The sequence below is a fragment of the Macrotis lagotis genome, chromosome X, assembly GCF_037893015.1.
Source record: "Macrotis lagotis isolate mMagLag1 chromosome X, bilby.v1.9.chrom.fasta, whole genome shotgun sequence".
NCBI lineage: Eukaryota > Metazoa > Chordata > Mammalia > Peramelemorphia > Peramelidae > Macrotis > Macrotis lagotis.
The window spans coordinates 72,621,508-72,636,237 of NC_133666.1; the positions used below are offsets into that span (position 1 = coordinate 72,621,508).

At 48.0% G+C, this 14,730-nt stretch overlaps 1 protein-coding gene across 3 annotated transcripts in view; it reads right to left on the minus strand.

Moving 5' to 3' along the window:
- Positions 1–13,398, minus strand: part of LOC141502614 (UDP-N-acetylglucosamine transferase subunit ALG13-like) — a 44,674-nt gene extending 31,276 nt beyond the window's left edge. For all 3 annotated transcript variants that reach the window (XM_074207424.1, XM_074207425.1, XM_074207423.1), the window contains exons 1-12: positions 13,193–13,398; positions 12,545–12,628; positions 10,872–10,922; positions 10,170–10,216; positions 8,046–8,118; positions 5,265–5,346; positions 4,965–5,094; positions 4,330–4,411; positions 2,950–3,061; positions 2,725–2,789; positions 2,078–2,181; positions 149–291 (exon numbers count right to left, since the gene is read on the minus strand). In XM_074207424.1, coding sequence (XP_074063525.1) covers positions 149–291; positions 2,078–2,181; positions 2,725–2,789; positions 2,950–3,061; positions 4,330–4,411; positions 4,965–5,094; positions 5,265–5,346; positions 8,046–8,118; positions 10,170–10,216; positions 10,872–10,922; positions 12,545–12,628; positions 13,193–13,333 — 1,114 coding nt within the window. In that variant the 5' untranslated portion in view covers positions 13,334–13,398. The remainder of the gene's footprint in view (positions 1–148; positions 292–2,077; positions 2,182–2,724; positions 2,790–2,949; positions 3,062–4,329; positions 4,412–4,964; positions 5,095–5,264; positions 5,347–8,045; positions 8,119–10,169; positions 10,217–10,871; positions 10,923–12,544; positions 12,629–13,192) is intronic.
- Positions 13,399–14,730: the final 1,332 nt, after the last annotated feature.

The following is a 14,730-nucleotide window of genomic DNA, read 5'->3' on the forward strand; positions in this document are numbered from 1 at the left end:
TTTACTATGAATTTCTAATTCAAAAGGTCCACAACACGGAAATTAGGGACACTATGCTCCCCTAAATCTCTTCTGAAACAGAGAAAGAAGTGATGTATTTAACAACATAGGAAGAGGGAGGGTGAAAAAAAGTCTTTCAGATACAAACCCATTTCTGGAACACGGCCACCAGTAATCTTGGTGTACATTCCTCCACTGCCACCTCCTCCTCTTCGATTGGGAAGTACATTCCAAGCAGGGACAGGGGTCACTTGAGTCACTGGTTTTAAGTTAGCCAGTGGGACAACATGCCTGATAGAGACGGAGGGTTGCACAGTGGGAAACAGCCCCTCTGCCTAGGGAACTTGCCTGCTTCCTCCATGCCTCCAAGTCTCATTTTCCAAACTGCTGCTACTGTGACACTTCTTGGCTGCGCAGGAAAGCCCTTCTGTCCCTCAGAAGGCTCTGAGTCACACCAAGGAAGCAGATGCACTGGGTGCTCAGATGCAGGTGGGTCACTTTCTCCTGTGTAGAATCATTACTACTGGGGCACAAAGAGCCTCACAGTCCCAGCCAGAATTCCCTCCAGACAAAAGCTTGTAAAACTTTCCCCACATGAGGTCACGCCCTAACTTGTTTGTGTACTTTGGGAAGTGTCAAATGCAGGGCCTCAGGCAGGGTTCTCTATCCCTGCCACTCCATAGAATGTTTGCAGCCAGAGGGCAGAGGGGGTGGAGGGGGTTGCTCTGCCTGAAGCACACCCCAAGTATCTAGTAAGGGCCTTAGCTGGAAGGTAGTTAAGGAATTAGAAAGTATTTGTCACCAAACAAAAAAATTAAAGCTATATGTAATCATGTGAAAAAAAACCCGCTCTCAAATCATTGCTGATAAGAGAAATGCAAATCAAAACAATTAGGTGGTAAGACTTCACACCTAGCAGTTTAAGATGCCAAAAAGGAAAACATTGTTGGAGATGTTGTTAAGGGGATTGGGACCTTAAGGCACTGCTGGTGGAGTTGTGAACATATCTAACCATTTTGGAGAGGAACAGGAACTATGCCCAAAGAGCCACAAAACTGACCCTTTGATCCAGCAATACCAACACTAGGCTTATATCTAAAAGAAGATAAAAAATGAAAAAAGTCTCACATGTTCAAAAACATTTGTAGCAGCTCTGTTTGTGGTGGCAAAGAAATGGAAATTAAAGGGATACCCATCCATTGGGGAATGGTTGAACAAGTGAATATGATGGCATACTATATTGTGCTTTAAGAAATCACAAATGGTCAGACTCTAGAGAAGTATGGAATGTATTACAATATCTGATGCTGAGTGAAGGGAGCAGAACCAAGAAAATATTGTACACATTAACAACATTGTTGAGTTGCTCATCTCTGATGGCTGCAGCTCCTCCTAGCAGTCCAGAGAGCTAGGACAACCCTGGGAGACGGGTTAGAGGCCACACCACATTCACATCCAAATGGAAAAAAAAAACACAGGATCTGAGTAAAGCCAATGTTCACTTTCTCAAAATTTCCCTTGTTTTTCCCTCCTCCCGTGGTTTCTTTTCCCTTAGTCCTCATTCTTCATACACAAAATGATGAATGTGGCACAATGTTAAACACAAATCGATACGTATAACATTCACTAGGCTGTTTGCCACTGAGGGGAGGGGGAGGGGGGAAGAAAATCTGTAACTTATAAATATGCAAGTGGATAAATACTGAAAAATTTCATAACAACAGACTGGAAAAAACAAAATAGCAACAAAAGAATTGCTTGTCACAATTGGAAAGGAGAAGCCAATCATTTTATCAAACTCAACTTTAAAAAGCTGCAATTTGGGTAATCTTCTCAGACTTGGGGGCTGGGGGGAGGAAAGAAGGCTTAGCCCTGGCTCAGGGGTTACAATATTTGACTGGAAGTTTGGGGCTTTGGACATAGGACTAGTTATATGTGTCTCAACTCTTCTATAGTTTGGTTTGTCCAATTGTTAAATGGACTAAAAATACCAGTGCCAGTCTCAAATAAGGAAAACTCTAGAAGGCACTTGGCCAACAGGGAGGTGTTGAACATCAGTGAGTAGCCCTTCACTCACTTCTCCGCAAGCTCCTCTATGAAGACTGTAACCGAAGTGCTGTCATTGCCACCAACTTCCTGAATGTGAGCATTATAGTATCTCCCACCGGGCTCCAATCGAACCTGAAGAGAAGGGGAGGGGGAATAATCTCAGGTATGGAGAGCCAAGGGCTCCCTAAGCCAACTGCTCTCAGCAACAGAAAGCACTGGAGGAAGCTCATTTGTGCTGGGTCCAGCTTAGATACTAGGCCTTCAGGATCTCAACACAGATAGCTTGATACGCTGCTGAAGTTTGAAGGGGAAAAAAAGGGTCAATGAAATGAAGAGAAAGAAAGAATTGTTGTTAATTTTCCATCAGCAGATCAAAGTAGCAAACTTTGGGCCCTGCAGCTGCTTCCCCAACTTCAAGTGATCTGCATTACTCCCTATCCTTTAGCCATGGGCAAACTTTGGCCTTAAGGTTCCTCTGATGATGCCCAACTCAGGCCAATTGCAAACATCAGTCACTTATCTGTGATTCAGTCAAAGCAGATAAAGCGGACACATCCTCTACCCAGCTGCTAGCAGCTGAGTGGGCATGAAGGCAGGCAAGGGTCTGAGCACAAGAACCGGCCCTTGGACAGGTGTAGGAGTGCCCACTGCCTATGGAGGATGGCACTAACCTACCTGGCACTTGTCTCCCAGAAAGTACTGTCTCCCAGCAAACACCATGAAGTCTGATTTCTGAAGTTCTGTACAGAGAAAAAAAGTCAGATGGAAGCAATATAAGTCTCCTGTAAAGCTGTCTCAGCCCCTTCTGTACAAGGATAACTAAGAAATGCTTATTCTGCATCCCTGGGGTTGCTGCAAGCCCATAGGCCTCGAAGGGAGGAAATGGCCCAGAGCACCCACCTTTCCTGCTATCCAGCCAAATGTCAAACTCCACATTGCGGTAGATCTCGGGGTCCAGTGCTTTCAGTACTTTGTAGGAAAGAGACATCATCTTGGACTGATTATCTGCAAACTGAAACAAGATTCCCAAATAACTAAAGTTGACCAATCCAGGCCAGCAACTCTTTTTCCATCCTCAGCCTCTCCCAGTTTGTGGGCCAAAATCTAATTGATGTCCCATCTTTCCCCCTTAATACTCTTCTTTAAAAAGAGAAAGCGGCTCTCTGTGCACAACCAGGAACCCAAAGAAAGGGAGGCCCAAGTCAACCACATGAAAAGCAGGTGGGGCTAGCTAGAAAGAACTCCATCCAGGTCACTGGTTGGTGTATCTCAGGGTAGTAAGTTCTCATTTTCCATTTGGCCAGCCCCATGCCCCTATTTGTCCACCACCTCATTTAACATTGCCACCAGGGCTTTTTCTGACTGCTGTATTGTTATTCACCAAGATCACCTAAAATCACTTGCTACTTGGGCATGTATTCCAAAGATATCCATAGATGGGAAGCTGAAGGGCATGGGAAGGACACTTCATGAAGGGCCCCACATTTTACAGAAAGGAGATCCAAGACAAGGGCAGTGACTTGCTCTAAGTTATTGACTATTCAACCTTCAAGAGACTTCCAAGAACATTTAAGTTTAACACTTTGCTTTTACAAAAAGAAGAAAAGTGAGACACAGAAAAGGGGAGTTAAGAGTATCACCCAAAGAGTTCTGTCATAGAACATTAAAGCTAGAAGGGATTCATTTAATCGCCTCATTTCAGAGGAAGAAAAGGGAGCTGAGAAAGGGGCAGTGACTTGCCCAAGTTCACTCGGAGGATTTAGTCATGAAACATTAAGAGCTGAAAAGCCACCCTGAACATTCAAGAGCACAGGTGGAGATTTTACCCCAATCCTCTTTTTATACAAAAGGAAAAAAAATGAGCCCAGAGAAGGTCAAGTTGACCAAGGTCACACAGAAAGTTAATCCTAGTGCTAATATCTGACCCCCAGATCTAGACTGCCATGATGCTTTGTTGGGAGAATACTTGAGAGATGACCTAATGGAGTTTCTGAAAGTGAAGAGCAAATAAGAGAATTTTCAACCTTGTGATTTCGAATGGCAAAGAAAGCAGAGCTGTGGAAGATAAACAGAAAAGCTTCAAATGACAAACTAGGGCTTGGCTGTGTAACAAGACTTTTCCATGGGGTTTTGGAAAGAAGTTTCAAAACTGCTCATCATAGAGCCCCAAGCTTGGCCCCCCGACAACGGTCAGGGTCTTGGGGGGGGCTCAAGCCAAACAGGATCTTTGAGGACAGAGTGTCAACCAAACAACATGCAGTTTCATGCCTGGGAACCAACCTTTCCTTCTTCAGTTCCATGTCTGTACCTATCAGGGACGTACTCGTGGCCACTGCTGGTGCTCAGGACCGAATCCTCCATCCTGCTCAATTAGCAAAGAAAGTCTGGTTAGGCTGGTTGGCCTTCTCAGCTAAGCCCTGGGCTACAGTGCCATCTACTGGTCCTCCAGCAGGAACAAGCATCTAGTCCTCAGCACCACCCATAAACTATCTCCCCACCCCAAGGACTGTGGCGCCACCTCGTGGCAAACCACAGGGAACCCGATACTTGGGACATAAATACGAAGTTACAAAGAGTCAGGGAAACCATTGAACCTGATCCCTCATGTGACAAAAAAGCAGTGAAGCCTTGCTTAGCTCCAGGTCACCCAGCAAATGTGGCAGTCAGAATCTGACCAAAGGCCTATGCTGGAACTCTTTATGCTAAGAGCCCTTGGAACCCTTTAACATAAAAAGGAGATAAGTCAGTCACTCTCCCTGAGGGAAGAGCACTCTGTTCAGCTACAAACTGGCTACAAGCTCCCTGCTCAGTCACAGAATCCCAGAAACAAAGAGATCAGAGAGTCTCCTTTCCCGTCTTGAAAACCAGAATGGGCATTACTACAATTACTGCAAGAGGAACTAGAGAGGTCCAACCTGTCATCACTCCCCGTGGAGATGCTGTTTCTTTTCTTCCTGCCACTTCCACGATATATCTCAAGGGCAGCTTTCAACTCTTCACCATCCATAACAAACACATCCTTGTAGAGAATCTCATAGAGTACAGCTGAGGGGGGAGGAGCACATCCCTTTTAATGTTCAGCATCTAGCCTCCCACCCACATGAATGCTGGGAGGGGGCAGCATCACCTTCCAGGCACCATCCATTTGTCTTGCCTCCCCCCCTTAGCAAACAAAAGGAAAAAAAGGGACTAAGATCCCTCAAGCCTTTACATACCCTGGCAAACAGCGGCATCAGCCTGAAATTTCTTGGTATACACGGAATCAAAATGCCCATTACTGGAACAGCAGAGCATGATCTAAAGGGGGAGGGGGAAGATATATGTGTGTATACACACACACACAAATACACATACACAGAGAGAAGAGACAGAGAGAGAGAGAGAGAGCAAGCACCATGCCATTAATGCCACTTCACACTCAGCCAGTCACCACCAGCCCTAAAGCCCACTGCAACTTCTGGGAAGGCCAAGCAATCAGAGACCTTTGGGGAGAATAAGATGCATTTTAGGACAGGCTCCTATCAAGTCTTCCAAAGAGAAGCAGTATGCAAAACCCAGCCAAAACCCAACTGGCTTCCCAGGATCCCAATCAAAGTAACGAACACACTGCTACCAAGCTACACCAGGAGAATGCTGTACAGAAGAGTTAGGCCTGGGCTAGAGGAGAACATTTGATAAAGTTTCTTATGCTATCCTTTGAACAAGAAAGAGAAGAGCTGTCAACTAGAAAATCAAAGAGATTTGGGAATGACCAAGTGGCGAAACCCAAATCAGACTCATGAGTGCAGAAGTCAATGTCAACTGGGAAAGTTATCTCTAGTAAACTTCTTCAAGGATCTGTGTGACCACGTACCATTAAAATTCACATCAAGGATGCAGACAAAGGCATAGAAAGCACAATTAGTCAGTTAACAGATAAGACATCTGGGAAGGAGGGCTAGCATGTCAGATGCAAGTTAAGATCTGAAAAGACAGCTCACTAGCTTAAGAACATCCACATCTATCAAGAAGATAAAACAATGTAAAGTTAACTATCAAGAAGACAAATTGGGGGGGGTATGCATCAGTTTATCTGGAAAAAAAAGATCTGGGGATCTCAATGAACTGCAAACCCAGTGAGTCCAGGATAACATAGCAGCAGTGTGATCTTCGGTTTCTTAAGAAAGTCTGAGCACAAGCAGCTACTATCTATCTATTCCTAGCCCTAATCAGATCCTCTATGAACCACTCAACTTAAGACTTTTGAATTGAGGCCATCGATGATAAGGCAAGTTCCCAAAGGGCCTCAAGATCTGTCCTCTGATTCCATCTTAACACCCTCATCTTATAATAGAGTCCTAGAGAGGCCAAAGGATTCAACCCTTATGGTTAAGGCCAGAAGTGCTGAACCCACATATCCTATCTCCAAATCCAGATTTTCCTGGTTGAAGGAACCAGGTATGTTCACTCTAAAGAGAAGACCATTAAGGCAGGTGAGACATGAGTGGTCACATGGGCCAGCCAAGTCACACTTGGCCCCAGTAGACAGAACTCTGGACAACAGCTGGAAAATACAGAATTGAGAACCAACTTGCTAAGTGGAAAGAGCTGTCTTGGGGGCTACTGGGCACCCTGTCACCAGAAGTTGAAGGACCACTTAGCAAGGTTGACCAAAGCTGAAGACCTCAAACCTCCACTTTCTACTAGGATATACTAGACTTTGCTGAAGGCCAGGAGGCAAGTCAAACACCCAAGGAGAGCTAAGACTGGCTGGGTTTGGGGAAATCAGCACCACAATGCTGCAACATATCAACTGCATGCTGGCGGTTGAATCCAAGAACAGAAGACACATAGAGATCTCCATGCCTTCACTACTTATCAAAAACTTTACTATGGGGATGGCTAGTTGGCACAGTGGACAAAGCACAGGCCCTGGAGTCAGGAATACCTGAGTTCAAATCTAGCTGTGTGGCCTTGGGCAAGCCACTTAAACCCATTGCCTTGCAAAAAAAAAAACCTAAAAACTTTACTCTGAGACTGAGAGACTAACTTTTTTAATCGGCTTTTACAACCCAGACTTCATCCAAATGGCGATTCAATAGGTCAAGTTGTCTCAAAAATCCAAACATTCTTCCCTGCTTGCTTGTAACAGATCCAGCTTGACAAGATTCACCCTTATTGAAATGCTGTGCCAAATGTTCTCTTATGTGTTAAGGGATGGCAAGTGAAGCCATTTTCCAAAGCATAAGAGTTATACAGAAACAGAAAACATTCACAGGGGCTATAAGAGGGTCCTAGGCAGTGTATGGGCCATGTTCTCCAGACTCTCACTTCTTGGTATACCTCTATGTTGCCCTTCACACTCAATTATCAGGCATTCCCAAGTCCCAATGCAGTCTTCCATCTACATCTTGTCCTTCCCCCAGGGACCACACCTCCTGCCCTCTTCCTAACCTCCAATCAAAATTCCCATTCCCTCCCCAAAACTAGAGCCCTCAGAAGAATGCAATATTCTGCAATCTTCCATTCCTATTTCTTAGAGAATGTCTCATCATGGGAAGAACTAAAAGGATCCTTTCACAAAGGAAAAAAAAATCACACAGGCAACTCTGGTCATCATACTTGCCTTGGATTTCTCTTCCTAAAGCTACAGAGCTATATACCCAGAGCCTTAGGGATCTCACCTTCTTTCATTTTAAGGAGTAAGCCTAGTTCCTTAGTGAAATAAAAGGTTTAAAATAGTATTAGGGACAGGAGTTTGGTCTAGAGAACTCCCAAGGAAAGAAACTCTCTACTTCTTTAGATTGGGAAATGTAAAGGCGGCTTTTTAATATGACAGAGGTGACTCCAAAGCCAGACCAAATGGGAAGAAAAGATGCCAATGGAGTCATCTTCAATGATTGCTGCCCTTTCATTCCGTAGGTAGCTACAGCAGGTATTCCTTAAGCTCCTGGTGAGCTTACAGCATTACATCAATTTCTCCATAAATGAGGGATGCCCTTGTTTGCATTTTTTACCTTGTCTTCATAGCCATTATCAGTGACGTGAGTTGGAGGCTTCCCAGGGTGCCGATAGAGAATGAAGTCTCGACTGGATGGGCAGAGAAATGGAAGGAAGAGATGAGAGGAGAACCCTCATGGTATGTTCTACAGAAACATAAAGACTTATTTACATGTGAGCAAAAGAGTGTCTCTAGGCCACCAAAGCAGCAACTTGGCTTAAGAATTGTGTTTGCTATGTTATGTTTCTCTCCCTCAAGCCAGACACCCTCAAGAAATAGTAAAACCCTTTTTGAGGACAATTAGCATTGCACAAAGCCATGTTGCTAAACAGCCAAGGCCAGCAGTAAATGTGTTATCTCTCCATAAAAGCCTAAAGATCACAAGGGCCTCAATGAGAGTTATCCTTCCAATCACATTCTCCAAAATGCTCTAAGGGACTGAGGGGTCTGGACAACCCGAAGAACCTGAGGGTCTCATTTTGTGTGATTCCATATGCCAAATCATGGGCTCACAGAGTCACAGGTGGCCAAAGAACCTCAAAGCTTATCTAGTTCAACACTTCCATTTTAAAAGTGAAGTGACTGAAACTCACACAGAGCAAAGGATTTGTCCAGGGTCTCAAATACAACGTTTGAGATTTAGACCTGAAAAGAACATTCAGTATCTTCTAAGTCCAACATACAGAGAAGAAACCAAGGCCCAGAGAGGGGAAGGGTCATACTAGGGAATAGATGACAAAGCCAAGATCTAGATTTCAAAGGCAGTGTGATTTCCATTGCTCCAATTGCAGACTCGTGGGGGCAGTCACCTTCAATCACCTCTTAAAACCCTGCCCATCTGTTTCCAAGACTGATGATAGTCTCTGGTGAGAACAGAGCCTCAACTATTTTAAAGGTCTCATTTTGTCTCCTTTGAAAGCAGGGAGGCCTGTATCAGTCTTTTGAGACTCCAAGCTTGCCTTATTGGGACATTCAAGAAGGTCAACTCCCCAAAGTCCAAATTCTCCTAGGCTGGGGCTTCTCATTTCAGTGACCCAGGCAGACTTTCATCTAAGGAATGCCAGTCATCACAGATCCAAGGCAGGTGGAGGGACTCAGGCCAATCATACTGTTATGACCAACTATCTCTGGCCTAACATATTTTCAGATAGTTACAGTCTAGCTAAAATGAATGTAATGACTGTCAAAGACCATCTCCAAAGGGAAAACCAGTGATTAGAATAAGTCCAGTCTCAAGTGTGCCAAAGAAGAAGTGGGAGGAGACAAGTACTGTTCTAGACAGGAGTCCTGGAGCCTTCTGGAGAAAAAAAATGTTTTTATTAAGTATGCTGAATTCTTTTATCACAGGATTTAGAATGTTGTAAGACACTGTAGAAATTTTCTAGCTCTCCTTCCCATTTTAATAAACTACAGAGGCACAGTGACTTACCCAAGGTCACACATCTAAGAAGCATAGCTGTCTCTCTCTCCCTTCCCCCAAACAAAATAGTCAAGGTACTTGAGGGTAGAGGTCTAAGGCAAAGTCCCCAGTGAGTGCTTCCCAAATATGTGTTGGTATATGTGGGTGAAGTAGCAGAGCCAGGATCTCACTCCCCCTTCCAGGCAGTGCCAAGAACTTGGGGGAAGAAGGGAGGAGTTCAAAGCATTGGCCTAGGCACCAAACCATGGGGGGGGGGCTGTAACCGGACCAGTGAGGTACATACTTCTGCACTTCTTGCCCAATGCATAAGCACTGTAAATTGTGAGACTGGTCCCGAATGTCATGGCCTTCAACAAGAGCCACATCCTGTAACACCTCCTGTACCCAGTCAAAAAAAGACCCATAGCCCTGAGAGACTTCAACATCTATATTCTGTGGTTAAAAAAAACCAAAAAGATCAGTGATACAACTTCTAGTGGGTTGGGCACTAAGATGGCCATCATAGCCAACATCTGCCCCCAAAAAAGGCATTTTCCCAAGTCCTGAAGGGTGTGAAGTAAAGGCAATTTCACTCCTGCCCTCCCTCTAAGAATACTCCCAAGGCCAGAACTGGGTAATGGGGTGGCCTAGGGTCAACCAATGTGATTACAAAAGCCCAAAATCTCCCATGGCCCCAAAAGGCTGGAAAGGAATCTGGAAAGAGAAGAGGTAGAAACTTACTTATAAATGAGAGAAAGTGCTCTTAATTCCAGCTGGCCTGCACTTTCCTAGGGATAAAGAACACATATCACCTTTGTTTGCTTCAGGTTTTTCAAGCATCTTCTAGCTAAAATTTCCCCAAAAGTCTACTCTTTTGAGCCTCTTAGTGCAACCCTCCCTCTTTATTCTGTTCACTGAGAATAGACTAGAACCCAAATTTTGGCAGCAGGTCCCAGGTTCCTAGTCCTTAGAGAACTTATTGTCTCTCAATCCAACCTTCCATTTTCTAGACTAGAAGACAGAGACCCAAAAAATCTGGTCTTTCGGACAAAGGTCAGGTCTCTGGCCACCACTGTGTTACAGTGAGGGAGTATCATGACCCAAAAGGGCCCTTAGAGGCTTCCCTATGATTCAATTTGGAATTATCAACTGGAATGTATTCAAAATAAAGGTTTCTTTTTTAGTCTATTCTGAGTATCATGTGCTAAGGGAATTAGTGACTTTTAAATTAATAAATTCTCCACACAGGACAACTGAATTAGGTCAGCTGGCAACTTCTTCCAATTTTTCCAAGAAATACATCTGATTCCAACAGCTGTTTGTTTTTTGGATTTTTTTAAAGAGGCTCTGCATATTTCCTTAAAGGGCCAGAGCTGGAATGCTCTGCAACCTCATCCCTGCCCTCCAACCTTTCAGGGCTGCCAGAGAAACATCTGGCCTTACCTTAGGATCTCCCAGCCGTTCCAGGTACTTTTCAAATGACCCTTCCACGTACTTTTTGGGAAAAAAGATAGATCAACAAACTCATCACTTTAAGCATTTTCTGCAAATTGGAAGCTCGAGTTAAGGCCAGCTGCACTTCCACCTTCTAGAATACACTCACTTTATTCAGCCCCAAGCCCTGGAGTTAAGAGGTGATTACAACAGTTGGCACAAAACTCACAGCGAATTTAGAGACCCCTTAAGGGGGTAGAGGGTACAGTAGCAATGACTCCTTAGAAGGTTAAGATATGACTATATCAAGCCTGGAAGATTGCAGGCACTTGTCATTCCTGTACAAGTTAACCTTTTTTATTGGTAGCCTCAGAAATGTCAAATTTTCAAATGATGGGCCATCAGCCAACATCCAGGTGGGCAGGAAAAGAGAATTGATGAGTGGGTCTGAGAATGAGGGCAGGAGACAAATTGCGGGTGTGAAGCAAAATTGAAATGAACCAGAGGCCCAGACTTTGGAGAACTGAAAGGGATTTGTGAGTTCCATATCATCTGCTTTTCTTCTTTTACAGGTGAAAAAACTGAGGCCTACAGAGTGACCCCTGTCCTAGGATCACACTGCTAGCATATGCCAGAGCCTAGTCTTGGACTGTGGTCAAGCTACCCTCTCTACCCGGATCTGATATCAGTGAGCAAAACTTCTTTGGTCCAGGTATGATGTTGGAAATTTGTAAAGAATTACCATCGGCTTTAGTTTAAAATCAGTCTGACTTTGAGCAAGTCCCAAGAGTCTGGCTGCCATGTTTGAAAAAATCAGTCCCAGAAGGAAGAGTAACTCATCCCTTCAATGATTGCTCATGGCCCAACAGAAACAGGTCTTTGCTTTTGGTCTGTTGAAGCTTTTTACAATTCAGTATCTAAGTAAGTAAAGGCTTTTGAGAATAAAACATTGGATCATTTTTTAGGAGATGGGGCCCCTAACAGAATTGTACAATATGTGCCTGTCTGATTTCATCTCATACAGCAAAGAGCTACTTGCTTTACTTTTACCTGTCTCCAAAGTGGGCAGGACACACAAAACTTCCCAGGGACCCTTATTTGCTACTCCAGAGAAGCAAGGGCAATGGAAAGTCTTTTCATTCAGAAAGCAGCTACCCTGATCCAGCTCCACCTTTAAGTCATCAATGTTCTTTGGGCAGGCTATCAAGCAGAAGTGGGTTCAACTGGGGGGAGGGGGGATGCTTGGCTTGTTCTCTTAATAGTCACCGTACCAGGGGAATGGGGCCAGTTCCCAGCCTCGGATTTCCAACAAGGCCAGATGTTCAGAACGAATTGTGTTTCCTTACAAGTCACTGTTGGCCTACTACCTACATACAGATGTTCTTGGGAATTATGGAAAAGTCGGGCCTTGTGAATGGGGTCACTACTGACACCAAGTGAGGAAGGTGCTTCCTCAAGAGCAAACCCCCAACGAAGCTAAATGAGGAGGGGAAGTGGGAAGGGCCATTCGGGCCATCCAGGCAGTCAACTTTTGAGCTGTGCTCCGATCAGAGAGGGGTGCCCATTTCCCTTCCCGGCTCATTTTTCATCTGCCCCTTTTGGGAATCGGCCCGAACCCAGCGACGGCGAGGCGTTCCGAGGCCCGCTTTGGCAGCTCCCCCCCCCCCCCCCGCCCCACTTACAGACTCAAAGTTGTGCGGGTGCTCCCTCATGAAAGCGACGCAAGCCTTCCTGATTTCCAAATGGTGCACTTGGCTGCAGAACAGCTGAAGGAGAGGAGACAGCTTCGAAGGCGTCCGGCCTGCAGGTGTGGCTCATGGAGGCAGCCCCGAGGGCCCGGCGGGGGAGCTCGGCCACCCCACTCACTGGCGGAGAAGCGGTGGCAAGGACCCCCCCCCCCCCACTCTTTGGCCGCCAAGGACAACGTGTCCTCCGCTCCTCAACCCCTCCCTCCCGGAACCCCGGCCCGGCAGGGGCCCGAACTCGACGAGGCCACCGAGGCCCGAGAGGGGCGGGGCAGGGAGGAAGACCTTGTGCTCTCTAAACCGGGCGCCAAGCGGCGGGGGTCGCAATGGGGGGGGGGGCACTCGCCTCCACGTCGGGCAGGTGGGGCTCGGGTCCGCCGGGCTCGGGGCTCCCCGTGGGGAGGGGAAGGGGGCTGAGGAGCCGGGGGTGGGGGGCCGCCCTCTGCGGGGTCGGGGAACGGTGCTGGGGGGCGGGGGCCGGCCGCGCCGTCCCCACGGCGGGGGGGAGGGGAGCGGGGCCGCCGGCCGGGGCGGGGGTGGCCAGCCGCCCCGACCGAGCACCGGGCCCGCCCGTCGGGCGCCTACCTGCTCCGAGATGGCCCGAAAGAGGCAGGAGGCATCCTTGGGCGTCAGCTTGCGGTAGAGCCCCAGGCTGCTGAGGTAGTCGTCCATGCCCAGCTCGGGCAGGGCCTTGGGGCCCGGGGGCTTCTTCCAGCCCCTCTGCATGCTGGGCCGGGGGCCGCAGCCGCCTCGGGAGTCCTCACCTCAGCTCCGCGCCGCGCTCCACTGGGGGACTGGCGGACTGCGGGGGCGGGAGGAGGCGCGCGCGCCGCGGGGGCGGGGCCGGGGGCGGGCCGGGGCAGGGCCGGGGGCGGCCACAGGGGGCGCCGGCGAGGCCGGGGGGCGGGGGGGGGGGGGGGGAAGGGGTCTGCCCTGCAACTTCACGTGCGCCTGGGCTACCGCCGCCTGCGTGGGAGGGCCACGTGCGCCCGCCCCGGGATCCGCGTGCGCCCGCCCCGGGATCCGCCTGCCCTCGCCGTGCCCCCCACCGTGCCCCTCGGCTCGCCTGCCCCCACCTGCCGCGCCCCGCCCCCCCGCCCCTGCTGGCCCCGGCGGCCCCCGGGGCGAAGAATTAGGGCTGCCCGGAACCTTCTTTGGAACCAGCCCGTGGAAAACCAGGGAAGCTATTCTTAGCCCCATTTGACAGCTAAGGAAACGGAGGCTGGGCCAGGTGAAGCCCCCCCCCCCCCCCCCGGGCCCACGGCCCAGCCCGCAGGTGGGAAGGTTTTCTAGGCGACCGGAGAGCCGGCCAGGCGGGAGAGCACGACGGGGTCATGGCCCCAGCCCCTCCCGAGGGAGCCCCAAGCCTCGAGCCCGTGGAACCCAGGGTACGGCAAGATTCACCTGGCCGGCCGCTGGTTTGACCCTTGTGCCTTTGCCCGGGTCTCCTACCCACAGGCCACCGGGGCTGAGGATGCCTTATTAATGTAATCAGGTAATGGGTCCCGAGAAAACAGCAGATGGGCCAGGAGCTGGCCAACCTCTCCTTCGGGAGCCCTGCCTTCCAGACTCTCCCGTTTTTGTCATCCCAGACCTCTTTCCCTAGCCAAACTCTGGCCCAAGGTGACTATGGAGCTCAGGGCAGAAAGGGATTAGGGACAGGAGCCAAGATGCTGGAAAGGGTAGCCGGGGACACAGGTCTTGAGCGGAGAGGAAGAGAAAGGGTTCCAATGAAAGCAGACTTCTTACCCAAGATGACCCAGATTCCAGACAACCAAGCACAAGGGGGCTTTTGAGGGAGAGACAATAGGGTGAAGTGACTTGGCCAAAGTCACATAGACAAATTTGAATTCAGATCTTCCTGACTACAGAGTCAGTTCTCTATCCACTGCATCACCAACCTGCCGCAAAACTTCACCACAGCCACACACTATCTACTGCCCTTTTTGGACATGTTCTAACAAGTACCCCAAGAAAAGTTAGTCCACTGCTATGCTGGCAAATATCTCAGCAACTGCATCTCAGAAAAAAAAAAAAAAAAACCCGACTGTTTCTATATAGTGATGATGATGATGATGATTGTCCTTCATTCTGCATTAGGTGGCACACTGCATGGAGTGCTG